Raw genomic sequence first — 18463 nt, 5'->3', positions numbered from 1 at the left:
CATAACATGTATACATTATATACACACATGATTAGGCTCAAGATACACATACATACACACACATACATACATACACGCATACATACATACATACACACATACATACATACATACACACATACACACACATACACCTACTTTTTAGGCAGAATTGAGCAGCTCCAGGGGGGTCCACATCTTGTGTGACTTTTAGTTTCAGTTTCACTTTAGTTTCAGGCTTCAGACTGTGCACCTTGCAGCCCCCTCCTCCTCCTATTCCCCGACTGCCGAGGTGTATACAGCAAGAGGCCTGCGTGGGGGAGGGGCCCACGAGAGAGGAGAGAGGCCTGGGTACAGGCAGGGCATGGGGGAGGGGAGAGGATGGGCTCCGGAGCCCTGTTGCTTTGCAAGGAGACTGTTCTTTTTACTGACATTAGGTGTGGGGTGCGAGAGGAGGGTGAAAGTGTCGGCAGCTGGGGCCCCTCTACACAGTGCTTCTGGTCCGGGCCCCTGACGGCAGTACTGCCTGTATTGCCCCGATGGCGGCCCTGCCCTTAAGAGAGGAGCTGTGTAAACCCCATGTGAACCTGCCTGCCAATGGGAACCCCTAAATTCTCCCCTATATAGTGTAGTGGGGGAGGAGGGCCACAGTGTAAGTTGAGCCACAGTGCAGTAAAGGTGTGTTGTTGTGTAGAAGCCTCGAGGGAAGGCCCAGATCAAATTTATTCAATCCGGCCATTCTGCAATGATCACCCGCATGGTGAAAGTTCATGCCCTGGTGGAGAAGGCTACAAGACCATGATGAATCCTACCTACCAGGATTCATTTACGTGTCTTTCAAATCGATCCTTTGATGAAAGCACCACAAGTCCCAAAAAGACAACAGGGCTCCCAAGGGGTTACACTGCATCCTCTCACCCAGCACCAAACTGTCTGTGTAATACCATCTACACCCTGCTCAGTAAAGACAGTTCTCCATAACCTAACGTGGGTGTGTTCCTTTATTCCCCGTGTCTGGCCCAGGAGAAGCTGTGTCCAACCTCGGACCGTGTATAGGATAATGATGCCCATTTGGACTGTATGCAGCAAATAGCAATCTCTATAGAGATTGCTATTGTTAGTGCCTGTGCAAAACAGAGTTGCGTAGCGATGTACAACATCGCTAGTTTATTCTTTTTTTGCACGATAGGAGGTATACAATATATACCTCCTGCTCACCCACAGCGGAATCCCCAGCTGTATAGCTGTGTGCACAGCTAGTACAGATCAGGGACTCCTATCATTAGAGTAACAGGAGTCCAGGCTCATGAAAAATGAAAGCAGTAATCTGATTGGTTGCTATGGGCAACTGCACCACTGTTCCTCTACACAAGTTTTGATAAATCTCCTCCTTTGATTCCAGCCCCAAGGTATATGTGAAGTAATTCATATTGGGGCACACACCGGTCTTACGTGTAAGGGTCAGGATAGGGCCGGACGTTACACTACTGTATTCCTTTATAGTGTATATAGCAAAAACAGAACATAAAATCTCATTGACCTGTTGGATATGTGCTAAGGTCCTTAGTGCTGCAACCATTGTGATAATTTGTAGTTAAAACAACTATGAGGTTTTGTTTACATTTTATTATTGTTCTTTATGTTAGCAGTTTATGGAAGATACGAGGATTCAGTCAATAAAATGGATTTATAAAGATTAGAGTCTTTGCCTCTGATTTTATGCTTTTTATTATATATTTTGACCCTGAAGGTTTATTCCATCTAGTTGTTCACTACAGAAGATACCGGACAGACAAGCTGCTATTTAAGCAGAGTGTTCTGTTAATCTAATATGGTTACACACAATGCGTCATTAGACTTTTTAACGCTTTTTTTTACATTTTGTTATGTTGGCGCTGTGTGCTAAAATAAAAAATTTAGTTTTCCTCCATCAATCTGCAGTGTGATAGCTTTATTCTTCAACCTGTGTGTCTGATATTCATCAAATATATTTTTTCCATGAATAATACTTATATTGGTGTTTTAGGGTCATGTTAATTGCATGTTTTCAATATTTAGTTCCCCCACATGAGGTGCAGTATAGTTTCCCAAATTTGGTGCAGTATAGTTCCCCACATTAGGTGCAGTATAGTTCCCCACATTAGGTGCAGTATAGTTCCCCCACATTAGGTGCAGTATAGTTCCCCAAATTTGGTGCAGTATAGTTCCCCACATTAGGTGCAGTATAGTTCCCCACATTAGGTGCAGTATAGTTCCTCTGCATTAGGTGCAGTTTAGTTCCTCCACATTAGGTGCAATATAGTTCCCCACATTAGGTGCAGTATAGTTCCCCACATTAGGTGCAGTATAGCTCCCCCACAGACATACAGCCTTCAGCCACATACAATGTATGGCTGGAGGCTGTCTGCCTGTGTACTGCCCCACTTCAGTGCTCCGCCCACCGCTCCTCCGGTCAGGTGTCACAATCTACTGCTATGGCCCATGGGCCATAGCAGGAGGAGCAGTGGTCGGAGCACTGAAGATGACGTGCAGGTAACTTACCATGCGCGTGCGTCATCCTCCTTCTCGATGCTCCGCTCCTCCATTCCTATGGGCGCATGACGTCCCTGCGTGCGCTACCTCCCGGCGGCCCCTGCGTTTTTAAAGTTAACGTCGGGCTGCAGAAAGGTAACCTGGACATCCTTCTGTCCCCAAAAGATCTTTTGGGACACAGGGATGTCCCGAATGTGACGGGGCCTCCTGCGGGCAACTCAGTGGCGGATCGTTCCCCTGGATCCACCACTGAGCAGCCCTCAGTGGGCCCCTGGGAAATTGCCCAGATTGCACCCCGCCCTAACGCCGGCCCTGCCCATTTGGTCTGTATGCAGCAAATAGCAATCTCTATAGAGATTGCTATTGTTTGTGCCTGTTCCAAACAGAGTTGCGTAGCGATGTACAACATCGCTAGTTTATTCTTTTTTTGCACGATAGGAGGTATACAATATATACCTCCTGCTCACCCACAGCGGAATCCCCAGCTGTATAGCTGTGTGCACAGCTAGTACAGAGCAGGGACTCCTATCATTAGAGTAACAGGAGTCCAGGCTCCTGTACAGTATACAGAGGTGCAGAGCACCATACCCAGAAAACAGAGGTAAATAATGATGCTATGCATCCCTACCTACCTCCTTATACTTTGTGAGCCAGGCAGGCTGCACCCGAACTACAGTGTGTTTATTATGCACAGCAAGCCAGATCTATTATACCTGTTCTGCTGTGCCAATGTGGGCGACAGTCACTTTCACACCCTTATACTAGCCAGCATGTATGAAGAGGCACAATGCACATGACACTAGAAGTTGCATACATTGATATATGACCCTCATAAAGGTCATTAAAAACTTACCATGGGCTGCGCAGTTTTGAGCTGGTTGTCCAGGTGGGGTCTTTGTCCCAGCTATCTCCTCACCATTTACATTAACACACCAACAGTAACCAGTGCTGCCATGACACTGCTGGGGGCTGTAGTTACCCTTTTCATCACACTTAGGCACAAACCTTCCAACTGAAGGTGTTTTTTCTCCGAGTATTTTTTGTCGTTCCTTTAAGCAGGGGGTATCTGGTGCTGAAATATATACAATATATGAAAATAACTATGTGCTATAAACTTTCTAGAACTTCTGTACAGATCACATTAAGAGGTGGAGCACATACTGTTTTATACCTAATGAAATTAAAATCTAGATGAAATAAAGGCATTATAGTGTTAAAAAATAAACAAAGGATTGCACAATATCAGAATATTTGCAGACCCTGAGAAAGCAATCATTATTTATTCCCATTAGGGGAGATTTATCCATACTTGTGTAGAGGAACAGCGGTGCAGTTGCCCATAGCAACCAATCAGATTGCGTCTTTCATTTTTAAAGGGGCCTGTGAAAAATGAAAGCAGTAATCTGATTGGTTGCTATGGGCAACTGCACCACTGTTCCTCTACACAAGTTTTGAAAAATCTCCTCCTTTGATTCCAGCCCCAAGGTATATGTGAAGTAATTCATATTGGGGCACACACCGGTCTTACGTGTAAGGGTCAGGATAGGGCCGGACATTACACTACTGTATTCCTTTATAGTGTATATAGCAAAAACAGAACATAAAATCTCATTGACCTGTTGGATATGTGCTAAGGTCCTTAGTGCTGAAACCATTGTGATAATTTGTAGTTAAAACAACTATGAGGTTTTGTTTACATTTTATTATTGTTCTTTATGTTAGCAGTTTATGGAAGATACGAGGATTCAGTCAATAAAATGGATTTATAAAGATTAGAGTCTTTGCCTCTGATTTTATGCTTTTTATTATATATTTTGACCCTGAAGGTTTATTCCATCTAGTTGTTCACTACAGAAGATACCGGACAGACAAGCTGCTATTTAAGCAGAGTGTTCTGTTAATCTAATATGGTTACACACAATGCGTCATTAGACTTTTTAACGCTTTTTTTAACATTTTGTTATGTTGGCGCTGTGTGCTAAAATAAAAAATTTCGTTTTCCTCCATCAATCTGCAGTGTGATAGCTTTATTCTTCAACCTGTGTGTCTGATATTCATCAAATATATTTTTTCCATGAATAATACTTATATTGGTTTTTTAGGGTCATGTTAATTGCATGTTTTCAATATTTAGTTCCCCCACATGAGGTGCAGTATAGTTTTCCCCACACTAGGTGCAGTATATTTCCTCCACATTAGGTGCAGTATAGTTCCCCACATTAGGTGCTGTATAGTTTCCCCACATTAGGTGCAGTATAGTTCCCCAACATTAGGTGCAGTATAGTTCCCCCACATTAGGTGCAGTATAGTTCCCCACATTTGGTGCAGTATAGTTCCCCACATTAGGTGCAGTATAGTTCCCCACATTAGGTGCAGTATAGTTCCTCTGCATTAGGTGCAGTATAGTTCCTCCACATTAGGTGCAATATAGTTCCCCACATTAGGTGCAGTATAGCTCCCCCACAGACATACAGCCTTCAGCCACATACAATGTATGGCTGGAGGCTGTCTGCCTGTGTACTGCCCCACTTCAGTGCTCCGCCCACCGCTCCTCCGGTCAGGGGTCACAATCTACTGCTATAAGGTGCAGTATAATTACCCCACATTAGGTGCAGTATAGTTCCCCACATTTGGTGCAGTATAGTTCCCCACATTAGGTGCATTATAGCTCCCCCACATTAGGTGCAGTATAGTTCCCCCACATTAGGTGCAGTATAGTTCCCCACATTTGGTGCAGTACAGTTCCTCCACATTAGGTGCAGTATAGTCCCCCACATTAGGTGCAGTATAGTTCCTCCACATTAGGTGCAGTATAGTTCCCCACATTAGGTGCAGTATAGTTCCCCACATTAGGTGCAGTATAGTTCCCCACATTAGGTGCAGTATAGTTCCCCACATTAGGTGCAGTATAGTTCCCCCACATTAGGTGCAGTATAGTTCCCCAAATTTGGTGCAGTATAGTTCCCCACATTAGGTGCAGTATAGTTCCCCACATTAGGTGCAGTATAGTTCCTCTGCATTAGGTGCAGTATAGTTCCTCCACATTAGGTGCAATATAGTTCCGCACATTAGGTGCAGTATAGTTCCCCACATTAGGTGCAGTATAGCTCCCCCACAGACATACAGCCTTCAGCCACATACAATGTATGGCTGGAGGCTGTCTGCCTGTGTACTGCCCCACTTCAGTGCTCCGCCCACCACTCCTCCGGTCAGGTGTCACAATCTACTGCTATGGCCCATGGGCCATAGCAGGAGGAGCAGTGGTCGGAGCACTGAAGATGACGTGCAGGTAACTTACCATGCGCGCGCGTCATCCTCCTTCTCCTCAATGCTCCGCTCCTCCGTTCCTATGGGCGCATGACGTCCCTGCATGCGCTACCTCCCGGCGGCCCCTGCGTTTTTAAAGTTAACGTAGGGCTGCAGAAAGGTAACCTGGACATCCTTCTGTCCCCAAAAGATCTTTTGGGACACAGGGATGTCCCGAATGTGACGGGGCCTCCTGCGGGCAGCTCAGTGGCGGATCCTTCCCCTGGATCCACCACTGAGCAGCCCTCAGTGGGCCCCTGGGAAATTGCCCAGATTTCCCCCGCCCTAACGCCGGCCCTGCCCATTTGGACTGTATGCAGCAAATAGCAATCTCTATAGAGATTGCTATTGTTTGTGCCTGTTCCAAACAGTTGCGTAGCGATGTACAACATCGCTAGTTTATTCTTTTTTTGCACGATAGGAGGTATACAATATATACCTCCTGCTCACCCACAGCGGAATCCCCAGCTGTATAGCTGTGTGCACAGCTAGTACAGAGCAGGGACTCCTATCATTAGAGTAACAGGAGTTCGGGCTCCTGTACAGTATACAGAGGTGCAGAGCACCATACCCAGAAAACAGAGGTAAATAATGATGCTATGCATCCCTACCTACCTCCTTATACTTTGTGAGCCAGGCAGGCTGCACCCGAACTACAGTGTGTTTATTATGCACAGCAAGCCAGATCTATTATACCTGTTCTGCTGTGCCAATGTGGGCGACAGTCACTTTCACACCCTTATACTAGCCAGCATGTATGAAGAGGCACAATGCACATGACACTAGAAGTTGCATACATTGATATATGACCCTCATGAAGTTCATTAAAAACTTACCATGGGCTGCGCAGTTTTGAGCTGGTTGTCCAGGTGGGGTCTTTGTCCCAGCTATCTCCTCACCATTTACATTAACACACCAACAGTAACCGGTGCTGCCATGACACTGCTGGGGGCTGTAGTTACCCTTTTCATCACACTTAGGCACAAACCTTCCAACTGAAGGTGTTTTTTCTCCGAGTATTTTTTGTCGTTCCTTTAAGCAGGGGGTATCTGGTGCTGAAATATATACAATATATGAAAATAACTATGTGCTCTAAACATTCTTGGACTTCTGTACAGATCACATTAAGAAGTGGAGCACATACTGTTTTATACCTAATGAAATTAAAATCTGGATTAAATGAAAGCATTATAGTGTTAAAAAATCAACAAAGGATTGCACAATATCAGAATATTTGCAGACCCTGAGAAAGCAATCATTATTTATTCCCATTAGGGGAGATTTATCCATACTTGTGTAGAGGAACAGTGGTGCAGTTGCCCATAGCAACCGATCAGATTGCGTCTTTCATTTTTAAAGGGGCCTGTGAAAAATGAAAGCAGTAATCTGATTGGTTGCTATGGGCAACTGCACCACTATTCCTCTACACAAGTTTTGATAAATCTCCTCCTTTGATTCCAGCCCCAAGGTATATGTGAAGTAATTCATATTGGGGCACACACCGGTCTTACGTGTAAGGGTCAGGATAGGGCCGGACATTACACTACTGTATTCCTTTATAGTGTATATAGCAAAAACAGAACATAAAATCTCATTGACCTGTTGGATATGTGCTAAGGTCCTTAGTGCTGAAACCATTGTGATAATTTGTAGTTAAAACAACTATGAGGTTTTGTTTACATTTTATTATTGTTCTTTATGTTAGCAGTTTATGGAAGATACGAGGATTCAGTCAATAAAATGGATTTATAAAGATTAGAGTCTTTGCCTCTGATTTTATGCTTTTTATTATATATTTTGACCCTGAAGGTTTATTCCATCTAGTTGTTCACTACAGAAGATACCGGACAGACAAGCTGCTATTTAAGCAGAGTGTTCTGTTAATCTAATATGGTTGCACACAATGCGTCATTAGACTTTTTAACGCTTTTTTTAACATTGTTATGTTGGCGCTGTGTGCTAAAATAAAAAATTTTGTTTTCCTCCATCAATCTGCAGTGTGATAGCTTTATTCTTCAACCTGTGTGTCTGATATTCATCAAATATATTTTTTCCATGAATAATACTTATATTGGTTTTTTAGGGTCATGTTAATTGCATGTTTTCAATATTTAGTTCCCCCACATGAGGTGCAGTATAGTTTCCCCCACACTAGGTGCAGTATATTTCCTCCACATTAGGTGCAGTATAGTTCCCCACATTAGGTGCTGTATAGTTTCCCCACATTAGGTGCAGTATAGTTCCCCAACATTAGGTGCAGTATAGTTCCCCCACATTAGGTGCAGTATAGTTCCCCACATTTGGTGCAGTATAGTTCCCCACATTAGGTGCAGTATAGTTCCCCACATTAGGTGCAGTATAGTTCCTCTGCATTAGGTGCAGTATAGTTCCTCCACATTAGGTGCAATATAGTTCCCCACATTAGGTGCAGTATAGCTCCCCCACAGACATACAGCCTTCAGCCACATACAATGTATGGCTGGAGGCTGTCTGCCTGTGTACTGCCCCACTTCAGTGCTCCGCCCACCGCTCCTCCGGTCAGGGGTCACAATCTACTGCTATAAGGTGCAGTATAATTACCCCACATTAGGTGCAGTATAGTTCCCCACATTTGGTGCAGTATAGTTCCCCACATTAGGTGCATTATAGCTCCCCCACATTAGGTGCAGTATAGTTCCCCCACATTAGGTGCAGTATAGTTCCCCACATTTGGTGCAGTACAGTTCCTCCACATTAGGTGCAGTATAGTCCCCCACATTAGGTGCAGTATAGTTCCTCCACATTAGGTGCAGTATAGTTCCCCACATTAGGTGCAGTATAGTTCCCCACATTAGGTGCAGTATAGTTCCCCACATTAGGTGCAGTATAGTTCCCCAAATTTGGTGCAGTATAGTTCCCCACATTAGGTGCAGTATAGTTCCCCACATTAGGTGCAGTATAGTTCCTCTGCATTAGGTGCAGTATAGTTCCTCCACATTAGGTGCAATATAGTTCCGCACATTAGGTGCAGTATAGTTCCCCACATTAGGTGCAGTATAGCTCCCCCACAGACATACAGCCTTCAGCCACATACAATGTATGGCTGGAGGCTGTCTGCCTGTGTACTGCCCCACTTCAGTGCTCCGCCCACCACTCCTCCGGTCAGGTGTCACAATCTACTGCTACTGCCCATGGGCCATAGCAGGAGGAGCAGTGGTCGGAGCACTGAAGATGACGTGCAGGTAACTTACCATGCGCGCGCGTCATCCTCCTTCTCCTCAATGCTCCGCTCCTCCGTTCCTATGGGCGCATGACGTCCCTGCGTGCGCTACCTCCCGGCGGCCCCTGCGTTTTTAAAGTTAACGTAGGGCTGCAGAAAGGTAACCTGGACATCCTTTTGTCCCCAAAAGATCTTTTGGGACACAGGGATGTCCCGAATGTGACGGGGCCTCCTGCGGGCAGCTCAGTGGCGGATCCTTCCCCTGGATCCACCACTGAGCAGCCCTCAGTGGGCCCCTGGGAAATTGCCCAGATTTCCCCCGCCCTAACGCCGGCCCTGCCCATTTGGACTGTATGCAGCAAATAGCAATCTCTATAGAGATTGCTATTGTTTGTGCCTGTTCCAAACAGTTGCGTAGCGATGTACAACATCGCTAGTTTATTCTTTTTTTGCACGATAGGAGGTATACAATATATACCTCCTGCTCACCCACAGCGGAATCCCCAGCTGTATAGCTGTGTGCACAGCTAGTACAGAGCAGGGACTCCTATCATTAGAGTAACAGGAGTCCGGGCTCCTGTACAGTATACAGAGGTGCAGAGCACCATACCCAGAAAACAGAGGTAAATAATGATGCTATGCATCCCTACCTACCTCCTTATACTTTGTGAGCCAGGCAGGCTGCACCCGAACTACAGTGTGTTTATTATGCACAGCAAGCCAGATCTATTATACCTGTTCTGCGGTGCCAATGTGGGCGACAGTCACTTTCACACCCTTATACTAGCCAGCATGTATGAAGAGGCACAATGCACATGACACTAGAAGTTGCATACATTGATATATGACCCTCATGAAGTTCATTAAAAACTTACCATGGGCTGCGCAGTTTTGAGCTGGTTGTCCAGGTGGGGTCTTTGTCCCAGCTATCTCCTCACCATTCACATTAACACACCAACAGTAACCGGTGCTGCCATGACACTGCTGGGAGCTGTAGTTACCTTTTTCATCACACTTAGGCGCAAACCTTCCAACTGAAGGTGTTTTTTCTCCGAGTATTTTTTGTCGTTCCTTTAAGCAGGGGGTATCTGGTGCTGAAATATATACAATATATGAAAATAACTATGTGCTCTAAACATTCTTGGACTTCTGTACAGATCACATTAAGAAGTGGAGCACATACTGTTTTATACCTAATGAAATTAAAATCTGGATTAAATGAAAGCATTATAGTGTTAAAAAATCAACAAAGGATTGCACAATATCAGAATATTTGCAGACCCTGAGAAAGCAATCATTATTTATTCCCATTAGGGGAGATTTATCCATACTTGTGTAGAGGAACAGTGGTGCAGTTGCCCATAGCAACCGATCAGATTGCGTCTTTCATTTTTAAAGGGGCCTGTGAAAAATGAAAGCAGTAATCTGATTGGTTGCTATGGGCAACTGCACCACTATTCCTCTACACAAGTTTTGATAAATCTCCTCCTTTGATTCCAGCCCCAAGGTATATGTGAAGTAATTCATATTGGGGCACACACCGGTCTTACGTGTAAGGGCCAGGATAGGGCCGGACATTACACTACTGTATTCCTTTATAGTGTATATAGCAAAAACAGAACATAAAATCTCATTGACCTGTTGGATATGTGCTAAGGTCCTTAGTGCTGAAACCATTGTGATAATTTGCAGCTAAAACAACTATGAGGTTTTGTTTACATTTTATTATTGTTCTTTATGTTAGCAGTTTATGGAAGATACGAGGATTCAGTCAATAAAATGGATTTATAAAGATTAGAGTCTTTGCCTCTGATTTTATGCTTTTTATTATATATTTTGACCCTGAAGGTTTATTCCATCTAGTTGTTCACTACAGAAGATACCGGACAGACAAGCTGCTATTTAAGCAGAGTGTTCTGTTAATCTAATATGGTTACACACAATGCGTCATTAGACTTTTTAACGCTTTTTTTAACATTTTGTTATGTTGGCGCTGTGTGCTAAAATAAAAAAATTTCGTTTTCCTCCATCAATCTGCAGTGTGATAGCTTTATTCTTCAACCTGTGTGTCTGATATTCATCAAATATATTTTTTCCATGAATAATACTTATATTGGTGTTTTAGGGTCATGTTAATTGCATGTTTTCAATATTTAGTTCCCCCACACTAGGTGCAGTATAGTTCCCCCCACACTAAGTGCAGTACAGTTCCCCCATACTAGGTGCAGTATAGTTCCTCCACATTAGGTGTAGTATAGTTCCTCCACATTAGGTGCAGTATAGTTCCCCACATTAGGTGCTGTATAGTTTCCCCACATTAGGTGCAGTATAGTTCCCCCCACATTAGGTGCAGTATAGTTCCCCCACATTAGGTGCAGTATAGTTCCCCACATTTGGTGCAGTATAGTTCCTCCACATTAGGTGCAGTATAGTTCCCCCACATTAGGTGCAGCTTAGGTCCCCACATTTGGTGCAGTATAGTTTCCCACATTAGGTGCAGTATAGTTCCCCACATTAGGTGCAGTATAGTTCCTCTGCATTAGGTGCAGTATAGTTCCTCCACATTAGGTGCAGTATAGCTCCACCACAGATATACAGCCTTCAGCCACATACAGTGTATGGCTGGAGGCTGTCTGCCTGTGTACTGCCCCACTTCAGAGCTCCGCCCACCGCTCCTCCATTCAGGGGTCACAATCTACTGCTATGGCCCATGGGCCATAGCAGGAGGTCCCGGGGCCGGAGGAGCGGTGGTCGGAGCACTGAAGATGACGTGCTGGTAACTTACCATGCGCGCGCGTCATCCTCCTTCTCCTCGATGCTCCGCTTCTCCGTTCCTATGGGCGCATGACGTGCGTGCGCTACCTCCCGGCGGCCCCTGCGTTTTAAAGTTAACGTGGGGCTGCAGAAAGGTAACCTGGACATCCTTCTGTCCCGAAAAGATCTTTTGGGACACAGGGATGTCCCGAATGTGTCGGAGCCTCCTGCGGGCGGCTCAGTGGCGGATCCTCCCACTGGATCCACCCCTGAGCAGCCCTCAGGGGGCCCTTGGGAAATTGCCCAGATTGCCCCCGCCCTAACGCCGGCCCTGCCCATTTGGACTGTATGCAGCAAATAGCAATCTCTATAGAGATCGCTATTGTTAGTGCCTGTTCCAAACAGAGTTGCGTAGCCATGTACAACATCACTAGTTTATTCTTTTTTGGCACGATAGGAGGTATACAATATATACCTCCTGCTCACCCACAGCGGAATCCCCAGCTGTATAGCTGTGTGCACATACTTTGTGAGCCAGGCAGGCTGCACCCGAACTACAGTGTGTTTATTATGCACAGCAAGCCAGATCTATTATACCTGTTCTGCTGTGCCAATGTGGGCGACAGTCACTTTCACACCCTTATACTAGCCAGCATGTATGAAGAGGCACAATGCACATGACACTAGAAGTTGCATACATTGATATATGACCCTCATAAAGTTCATTAAAAACTTACCATGGGCTGCGCAGTTTTGAGCTGGTTGTCCAGGTGGGGTCTTTGTCCCAGCTATCTCCTCACCATTTACATTAACACACCAACAGTAACCGGTGCTGCCATGACACTGCTGGGAGCTGTAGTTACCCTTTTCATCACACTTTGGCACAAACCTTCCAACTGAAGGTGTTTTTTCTCCGAGTATTTTTTGGCGTTCCTTTAAGCAGGGGGTATCTGTAGCTGAAATATATACAATATATGAAAATAACTATTGGCTATAAACATTCTTGAACTTCTGTACAGTTCACATTAATAAGTGGAGAGAAGGAGCAGCGGCACTCATTGCCGGCGCCGCGGCCCCGCTGCCTCCCCCATCCCCTGTTGTATAATTACCGGTTGCCGCGGGTCCGCGCTGCTTCTTGCCTCCGGTGTGGCGTCCCCTGCGTCGTTGCTATGCGCTGCTAGACGCAATGACGAGTGACGTCACTCGTCATTGCGCCGCGCCGTGCAGCTCATAGCAACGACGCATGGGACGCCACACCGGAGGCCAGAAGCAGCGCAGACCCAACCCAGTGAATAGGTAATTATACAACCGGGGATGGGGGAGGCAACGGTGCAGCGGCGCCGGCAATGGGTGCCACTGCCCCTTCTCTCCCCCTGGCTATTGTCGCCACTGCCCCATTGCCGATAGCCAGGGGGAGAGAAGGGGCAGTGGCGCCAATAGCAGGGGAGAGAAGCGGCGGCAGCAGAGCTCTAGACCCCAGGACAGGCAGGGGCAGAGAAGCCGGCAGCGACGGCAGGTCTCTGCACCTGCAAAAACTGCTGCAGTTCATTGATTTAACCCCTTAAGGACCAAGCGTTTTTCTGTTTTTGCACTTTAGTTTTTTCCTCATTACCTTTTAAAAATCATAACCCTTTCAATTTTGCACCAAAAAATCCATATAAGGTCTTATTTTTTGCGCCACCAATTCTACTTTGTGATGACATCAGTCATTTTACCCAAAAATCTACGGCGAAACTGAAAAAAATAATAATTGTGTGACAAAATTGAAGAAAAAACGCTATTTTGTAAATTTTGGGGGCTTCTGTTTCTACGCCGTACATTTTTCGGTAAAAATGACACTTTATCTTTATTCTGTAGGTCCATACTATTAAAATGATACCCTACTGATATAGATTGGATTTTGTCGTACTTTTGGAAAAAATTATAACTACATGCAGGAAAATTAATACATTTAAAATTGTCCACTTCTGACCCCTATAACTTTTTTATTTTTCTGCGTGCAGGGTCGTATGAGGGCTTAATTTTTTGCGCCGTGATCTGAAGTTTTAAACGGTACCATTTTTGTATTGATCAGGCTTTTTGATCACATTTTATTCCTTTTTTTAAGGTATGAAAAGTGACCAATATTACGCTATTTTGGACTTTAGAATTTTTTCGCACGTACGCCATTGACCATGTGGTTTAATTTACGATATATTTTTATAGTTCGGACATTTACGCACGCGGCGATATCATATATGTTTATTTTTATTATGCTTATATATTTTTTATATGGAATTTGGGAAAAGGGGGGTGATTTAAACTTTAAAGGGGTATTCCAGGCAAAACCTTTTATATATATATATATATATATATATATATATATATATATATCTCAACTGGCTCTGAAAAGTTTAATAGATTTGTAAATTACTTCTATTAAAAAATCTTAATCCTTTGAATAGTTATTAGCTTCTGAAGTTTTCTGTCTAACTGCTCAATGATGATGTCACGTCCCGGGAGCTGTGCAGTTCCTATGGGGATATTCTCCCATCATGCACAGCTCCCGGGACGTGACATCATCATTGAGCAGTTAGACAGAAAACAACAATTCAACTTCAGAAGCTAATAACTATTGGAAGGATTGAGATTTTTTAATAGAAGTAATTTACAAATCTGTTTAACTTTCCGGAGCCAGTTGATATATAAAAAAAAAAGTTTTGGCCTGGAATACCTCTTTAATGTGTGTGTGTTTTAAACTTTTTTTTTTTTTTACACTTTTAGTCCCCTTAGGGGACTTTTAGGAAGAATCATTTGATTCCTCATACAGAGCAATGGGATTACATAAAATCCCATTCATCTGTGTGCTCTGCGCTCGAATGATAAAGCCTGGTCCTGCCAGGCTGTATCATTCAGAGAGCCGGAGCCGACACAGAAGTAGAGGTAAGCCCTCAGTCTACCTCAGCAGTGGATCGACCCCCCCCCCCCCCCGCGAACGCGCTGTGGGGGGGGGGGGGGGGGGCGATCCACCCCACTGGAACACCAGGGACTGAATACAGGCACCTTTAGATGCTGCTGTCAACTTTGACAGCGGCGATCTAAAGGGTTAATAGCAGGCCGCGGCGATCACCGCATGTCGGCTATTAAGGCCGGCCCCCAGCTCCAGGAATCAGCTGGGGGCCAGCCAGTATGATGCGGGCTCAAGTCAGGAGCCCGCCTCATACCCGGTTGAGGGCCATTGGATGTGTACACACGTCCATGGTCCTTAAGAGGTTAAAGTGCCCGCCTTAAATCATTGAACTGCAGCGGCTTATCGGCGTATAACACGCAGATAGACTTTGGGCTAAAAATGTTAGCCTAAAAACTGCGTGTTATACGCCGATAAATACGGTAATTGCATGTTTTCAATATTTAAAAGTTCTTTTACTTGACCGGTATGCCTTAACCCCTTAAGGATGCAGGGTTTTTCAGTTTTTGTTTTCCTCCTTATCTTTTATAAATCATAACCCTTTCAATTTTCCACCTAAAAATACATATTATGGCTTATTTTTTGCGTCACCAATTCTACTTTGCAGTGACATTGGTAATTTTACCCAAAAATCCACGCAGTGCATATTTCGGTAAAAATTACACCTTATCATTAGTCTGTAGGTCCATACGGTTAAAATGATAACCTACTTATATAGGTTTAATTTTGTCGCACTTCTGGAAAAAATCATAACTACATGCAGGAAAATGTATACGTTTAAAAATGTCCTATTCTGACCCCTATAACTTTTTTATTTTTCCACGTACAGGGCGGTATGAGGGCTCATTTTTTGCACCGTGATCTGAAGTTTTTATCGGTACAATTTTTGTTTTGATCTGACCGTGCGGTTTAATTAACGAAATATTTTTATAGTTCGGACATTTACGCACGCGGCGATACCACATTTACACTGTTTTATTTTTTTAATGGGAAAAGGGGGGTGATTCAAACTTTTATTAGGGAAGGGGTTAAATGATCTTTATTAACACTTTTTTTTCCCTTTTTTTTTTTTGCAATGCTATGGCTCCCATAGGGACCTATAACACTGCACACACTGATCTCTTATACAGATCACTGGCGTGCATTAACACGCCTGTGATCAGTGTTATCGGCGCTTGACTGCTCCTGCCTGGATCGCCGATCGGACACCGAGGAGGCAGGTAAGGTCCCTCCCGGTGTCCTGTAAGCTGTTCAGCCCGACTGAGCAGCTGGGATACTTTCACTTTTGCTTCAGACGCGGCGGTCAGCTTTGATTGCTGCGTCTGAAGGGTTAATACAGGGCATCACCGCGATCGGTGATGTCCTGTATTAGCCGCGGGTCCCGGCCGTTGATGGCCGCCGGGACCTACCCGATATGATGTGGGGTCACCGCGTGACCCCGCAGCATATAGCGGGAGCCGGCGGAAGACGTAAATATTCGTCCTTTGTCGTTAAGGGGTTAAAGGGGTACTCCGGTGAAAAACTTTTTAATTTTTAAATCAACTGGTGCCAGAAAGTGAAACAGATTTGTAAATTAGTCTACGATTAAGCACTTAGGTGCGAAACGCGTTAGACCCTACCCTATGTATGTGATTTCTGTTGGATTATCCTGAGTAAAGCAAGATTTTAACTGCACACCTTGCGCTGGACGAACTTTTCTTTGCAAGCGTGCATTCCAAGTGGAGGGTGGGACCGGCGCGTCCCTGCGCAGGTGATCCAGTGATTGTTTGGGAGAGTGAGCAATAACAGCATTTTGCAGATTTGTAAGTTACTTCTATTAAAAAATCTTAATCCTTCCCGTACTTATTAGCTGCTGAATACCACAGGTGAAATTATTTTCTTTTTTGAACTCAGTGCTCTCTGCTGACATCACTAGTACAGTGCTGTCTGCTGACATCTCTGTCCATTTTAGGAACTGTCCAGAGCAGCGTATGTTTGCTATGTTTGCTATGGGATTTTCTCCTACTCTGGACAGTTCCTAAAATGGACAGAGATGTCAGCAGAAAGCACTGTGGTCGTGATTTCAGCAGAGAACTCTGTGTTCCAAAAAGAATATAATTTTCTCTGTAGTATTCATCAGATAATAAGTACTGGAAGGATTTAAAAATTTTTTTAGAAGTGATTTACAAATCTGTTTAACTTTCTGGCCCAATGTTTAAAGCAATGTTTTTTTAGGGGCTCTATTTACCTATTATATTTGGGTGTACCTAGTATATGATGAGTCTTCCTAGTGTATATCTCCTGTTTTTGAGGTTCACCTACTTATGAACTAAATGACTGTGTACCAATCAACTATTTACCCATTACATGGTTAACCTTTCTATTATATGGGTGCACAACAAAAACTACAAAAGGACTGATTATTTAAATTGTATGGAGTTACAAAGGGTTGTATAAGTTCTGTGGAAGGAACACAAAAGGGTTCATTATTATTGTGTGGGGGCACTAAGGAGGCCATGTTATTGTGGGGAGGCATAAAGGGGGACTATTATTGTGTGAGGGAAGTATTACTACTTGAGGACACTTTTACAGTGTGAGGACATAGGGGCACTTTAATAGTGTGTGGGTGCGAGAAGAGCCCTATTAATGTGGCACCATTACTGTGTGAGGCACCATTACAATTTGAGGGATTCTATTACTGTGTAGGCTGCAAAAAGATGGTACTATCACTCTTGTAAGGAGGGAGATAAAAGAGAAAGAAACAACTTTGAAGTTACAAAAATAAGTGATTTGGAAAATACCTATATTAATGAGGAATAGGCAGGGCAGATAAAGCAGTGGAGTTGAAATGCTCTTCAAATGGCCTTTACAAAGTTCAAGTAAATAAGATGCTTTAAAGTGACACCAAATGGAAGGGGATGTCAGGCAAGGGCATGGAAATGGGGTCTGAAAATAGGGACACAGTTTTTTTTTTGCCATCTTCCCAATATAATTTAACTTATTAAAAGGAGTAATACCTGCATCTTCACATATTACAGGAGCTTTGCCTGGTCCAGCTCGTGAACCCTCTATCTCTTCACCATCTTTGTTCACACACCAGCAATGACCGGTGCTGCCATGACACTGTTTTGGAACATAGTGACCATCATCATTGCATTCTGGTACAAATTCCCCTATGGGGATGGGTTTCTTTCCTTCTCCAAGTGCCCTCTGGCGGTGCCTCAAGCAAGGGGTACTTTCTATTAAAGTAAAACGCAATTATCAGACAGAAGGGACTTTGGACTCTTCACGTGATAGAGATGACTCTGTTTACGGTGGATTACATTTACATTAGGCCCTGCATAGTGTTTCATCATGTCACAGATAAATGTAATTGAGGTCTCACAATAACACCAAGCATTATGGTTGTACCTGAATAACTCACAATTCTTCCCCACTGTTGTATCAGTACTTAAATATTTAGCCTACTTATTGATGCAGCTTTTCTAAAAAGTTATTTGAATGACAGTATTGATAACACCACATGTGGTGATCACAATGCAGGAAGAGCCCCGGCAACACATCCCACGGCCTGTGAGTGCATGTATGTCTTGTGCATTTAATTTTAGTCTTATCAAATGGGTCGTCTCATGACTGAATGCTACATTTTTCTGTTACATCATATAAAATACCATTTTTCAATTTTACAAAAAATCTTCCAGTGCAAGTTATGTCTTCTGGTGCTTTCTGCTGTTTTTTGGGTTCTTTCTCAGAAGATTCAGCTCATG

The 18463-nt window shown here is 44.0% G+C and overlaps 1 protein-coding gene across 1 annotated transcript in view; it reads right to left on the bottom strand.

Annotated features, from left to right (window-relative positions):
- Positions 1 to 18463, bottom strand: part of LOC130360596 (thyroglobulin-like) — a 68264-nt gene that overhangs the window by 36621 nt on the left and 13180 nt on the right. The window contains exons 6-10 of the mRNA XM_056563139.1: positions 17714 to 17935; positions 12508 to 12726; positions 9892 to 10110; positions 6654 to 6872; positions 3365 to 3583 (exon numbers count right to left, since the gene is read on the bottom strand). Coding sequence (XP_056419114.1) covers positions 3365 to 3583; positions 6654 to 6872; positions 9892 to 10110; positions 12508 to 12726; positions 17714 to 17935 — 1098 coding nt within the window. The remainder of the gene's footprint in view (positions 1 to 3364; positions 3584 to 6653; positions 6873 to 9891; positions 10111 to 12507; positions 12727 to 17713; positions 17936 to 18463) is intronic.

Source organism: Hyla sarda, chromosome 3 (assembly GCF_029499605.1).
Source record: "Hyla sarda isolate aHylSar1 chromosome 3, aHylSar1.hap1, whole genome shotgun sequence".
Classification (NCBI taxonomy): domain Eukaryota; kingdom Metazoa; phylum Chordata; class Amphibia; order Anura; family Hylidae; genus Hyla; species Hyla sarda.
Note: the sequence above shows the minus strand (reverse complement) of the source record. Positions and strands in the feature narration are given on the sequence as shown.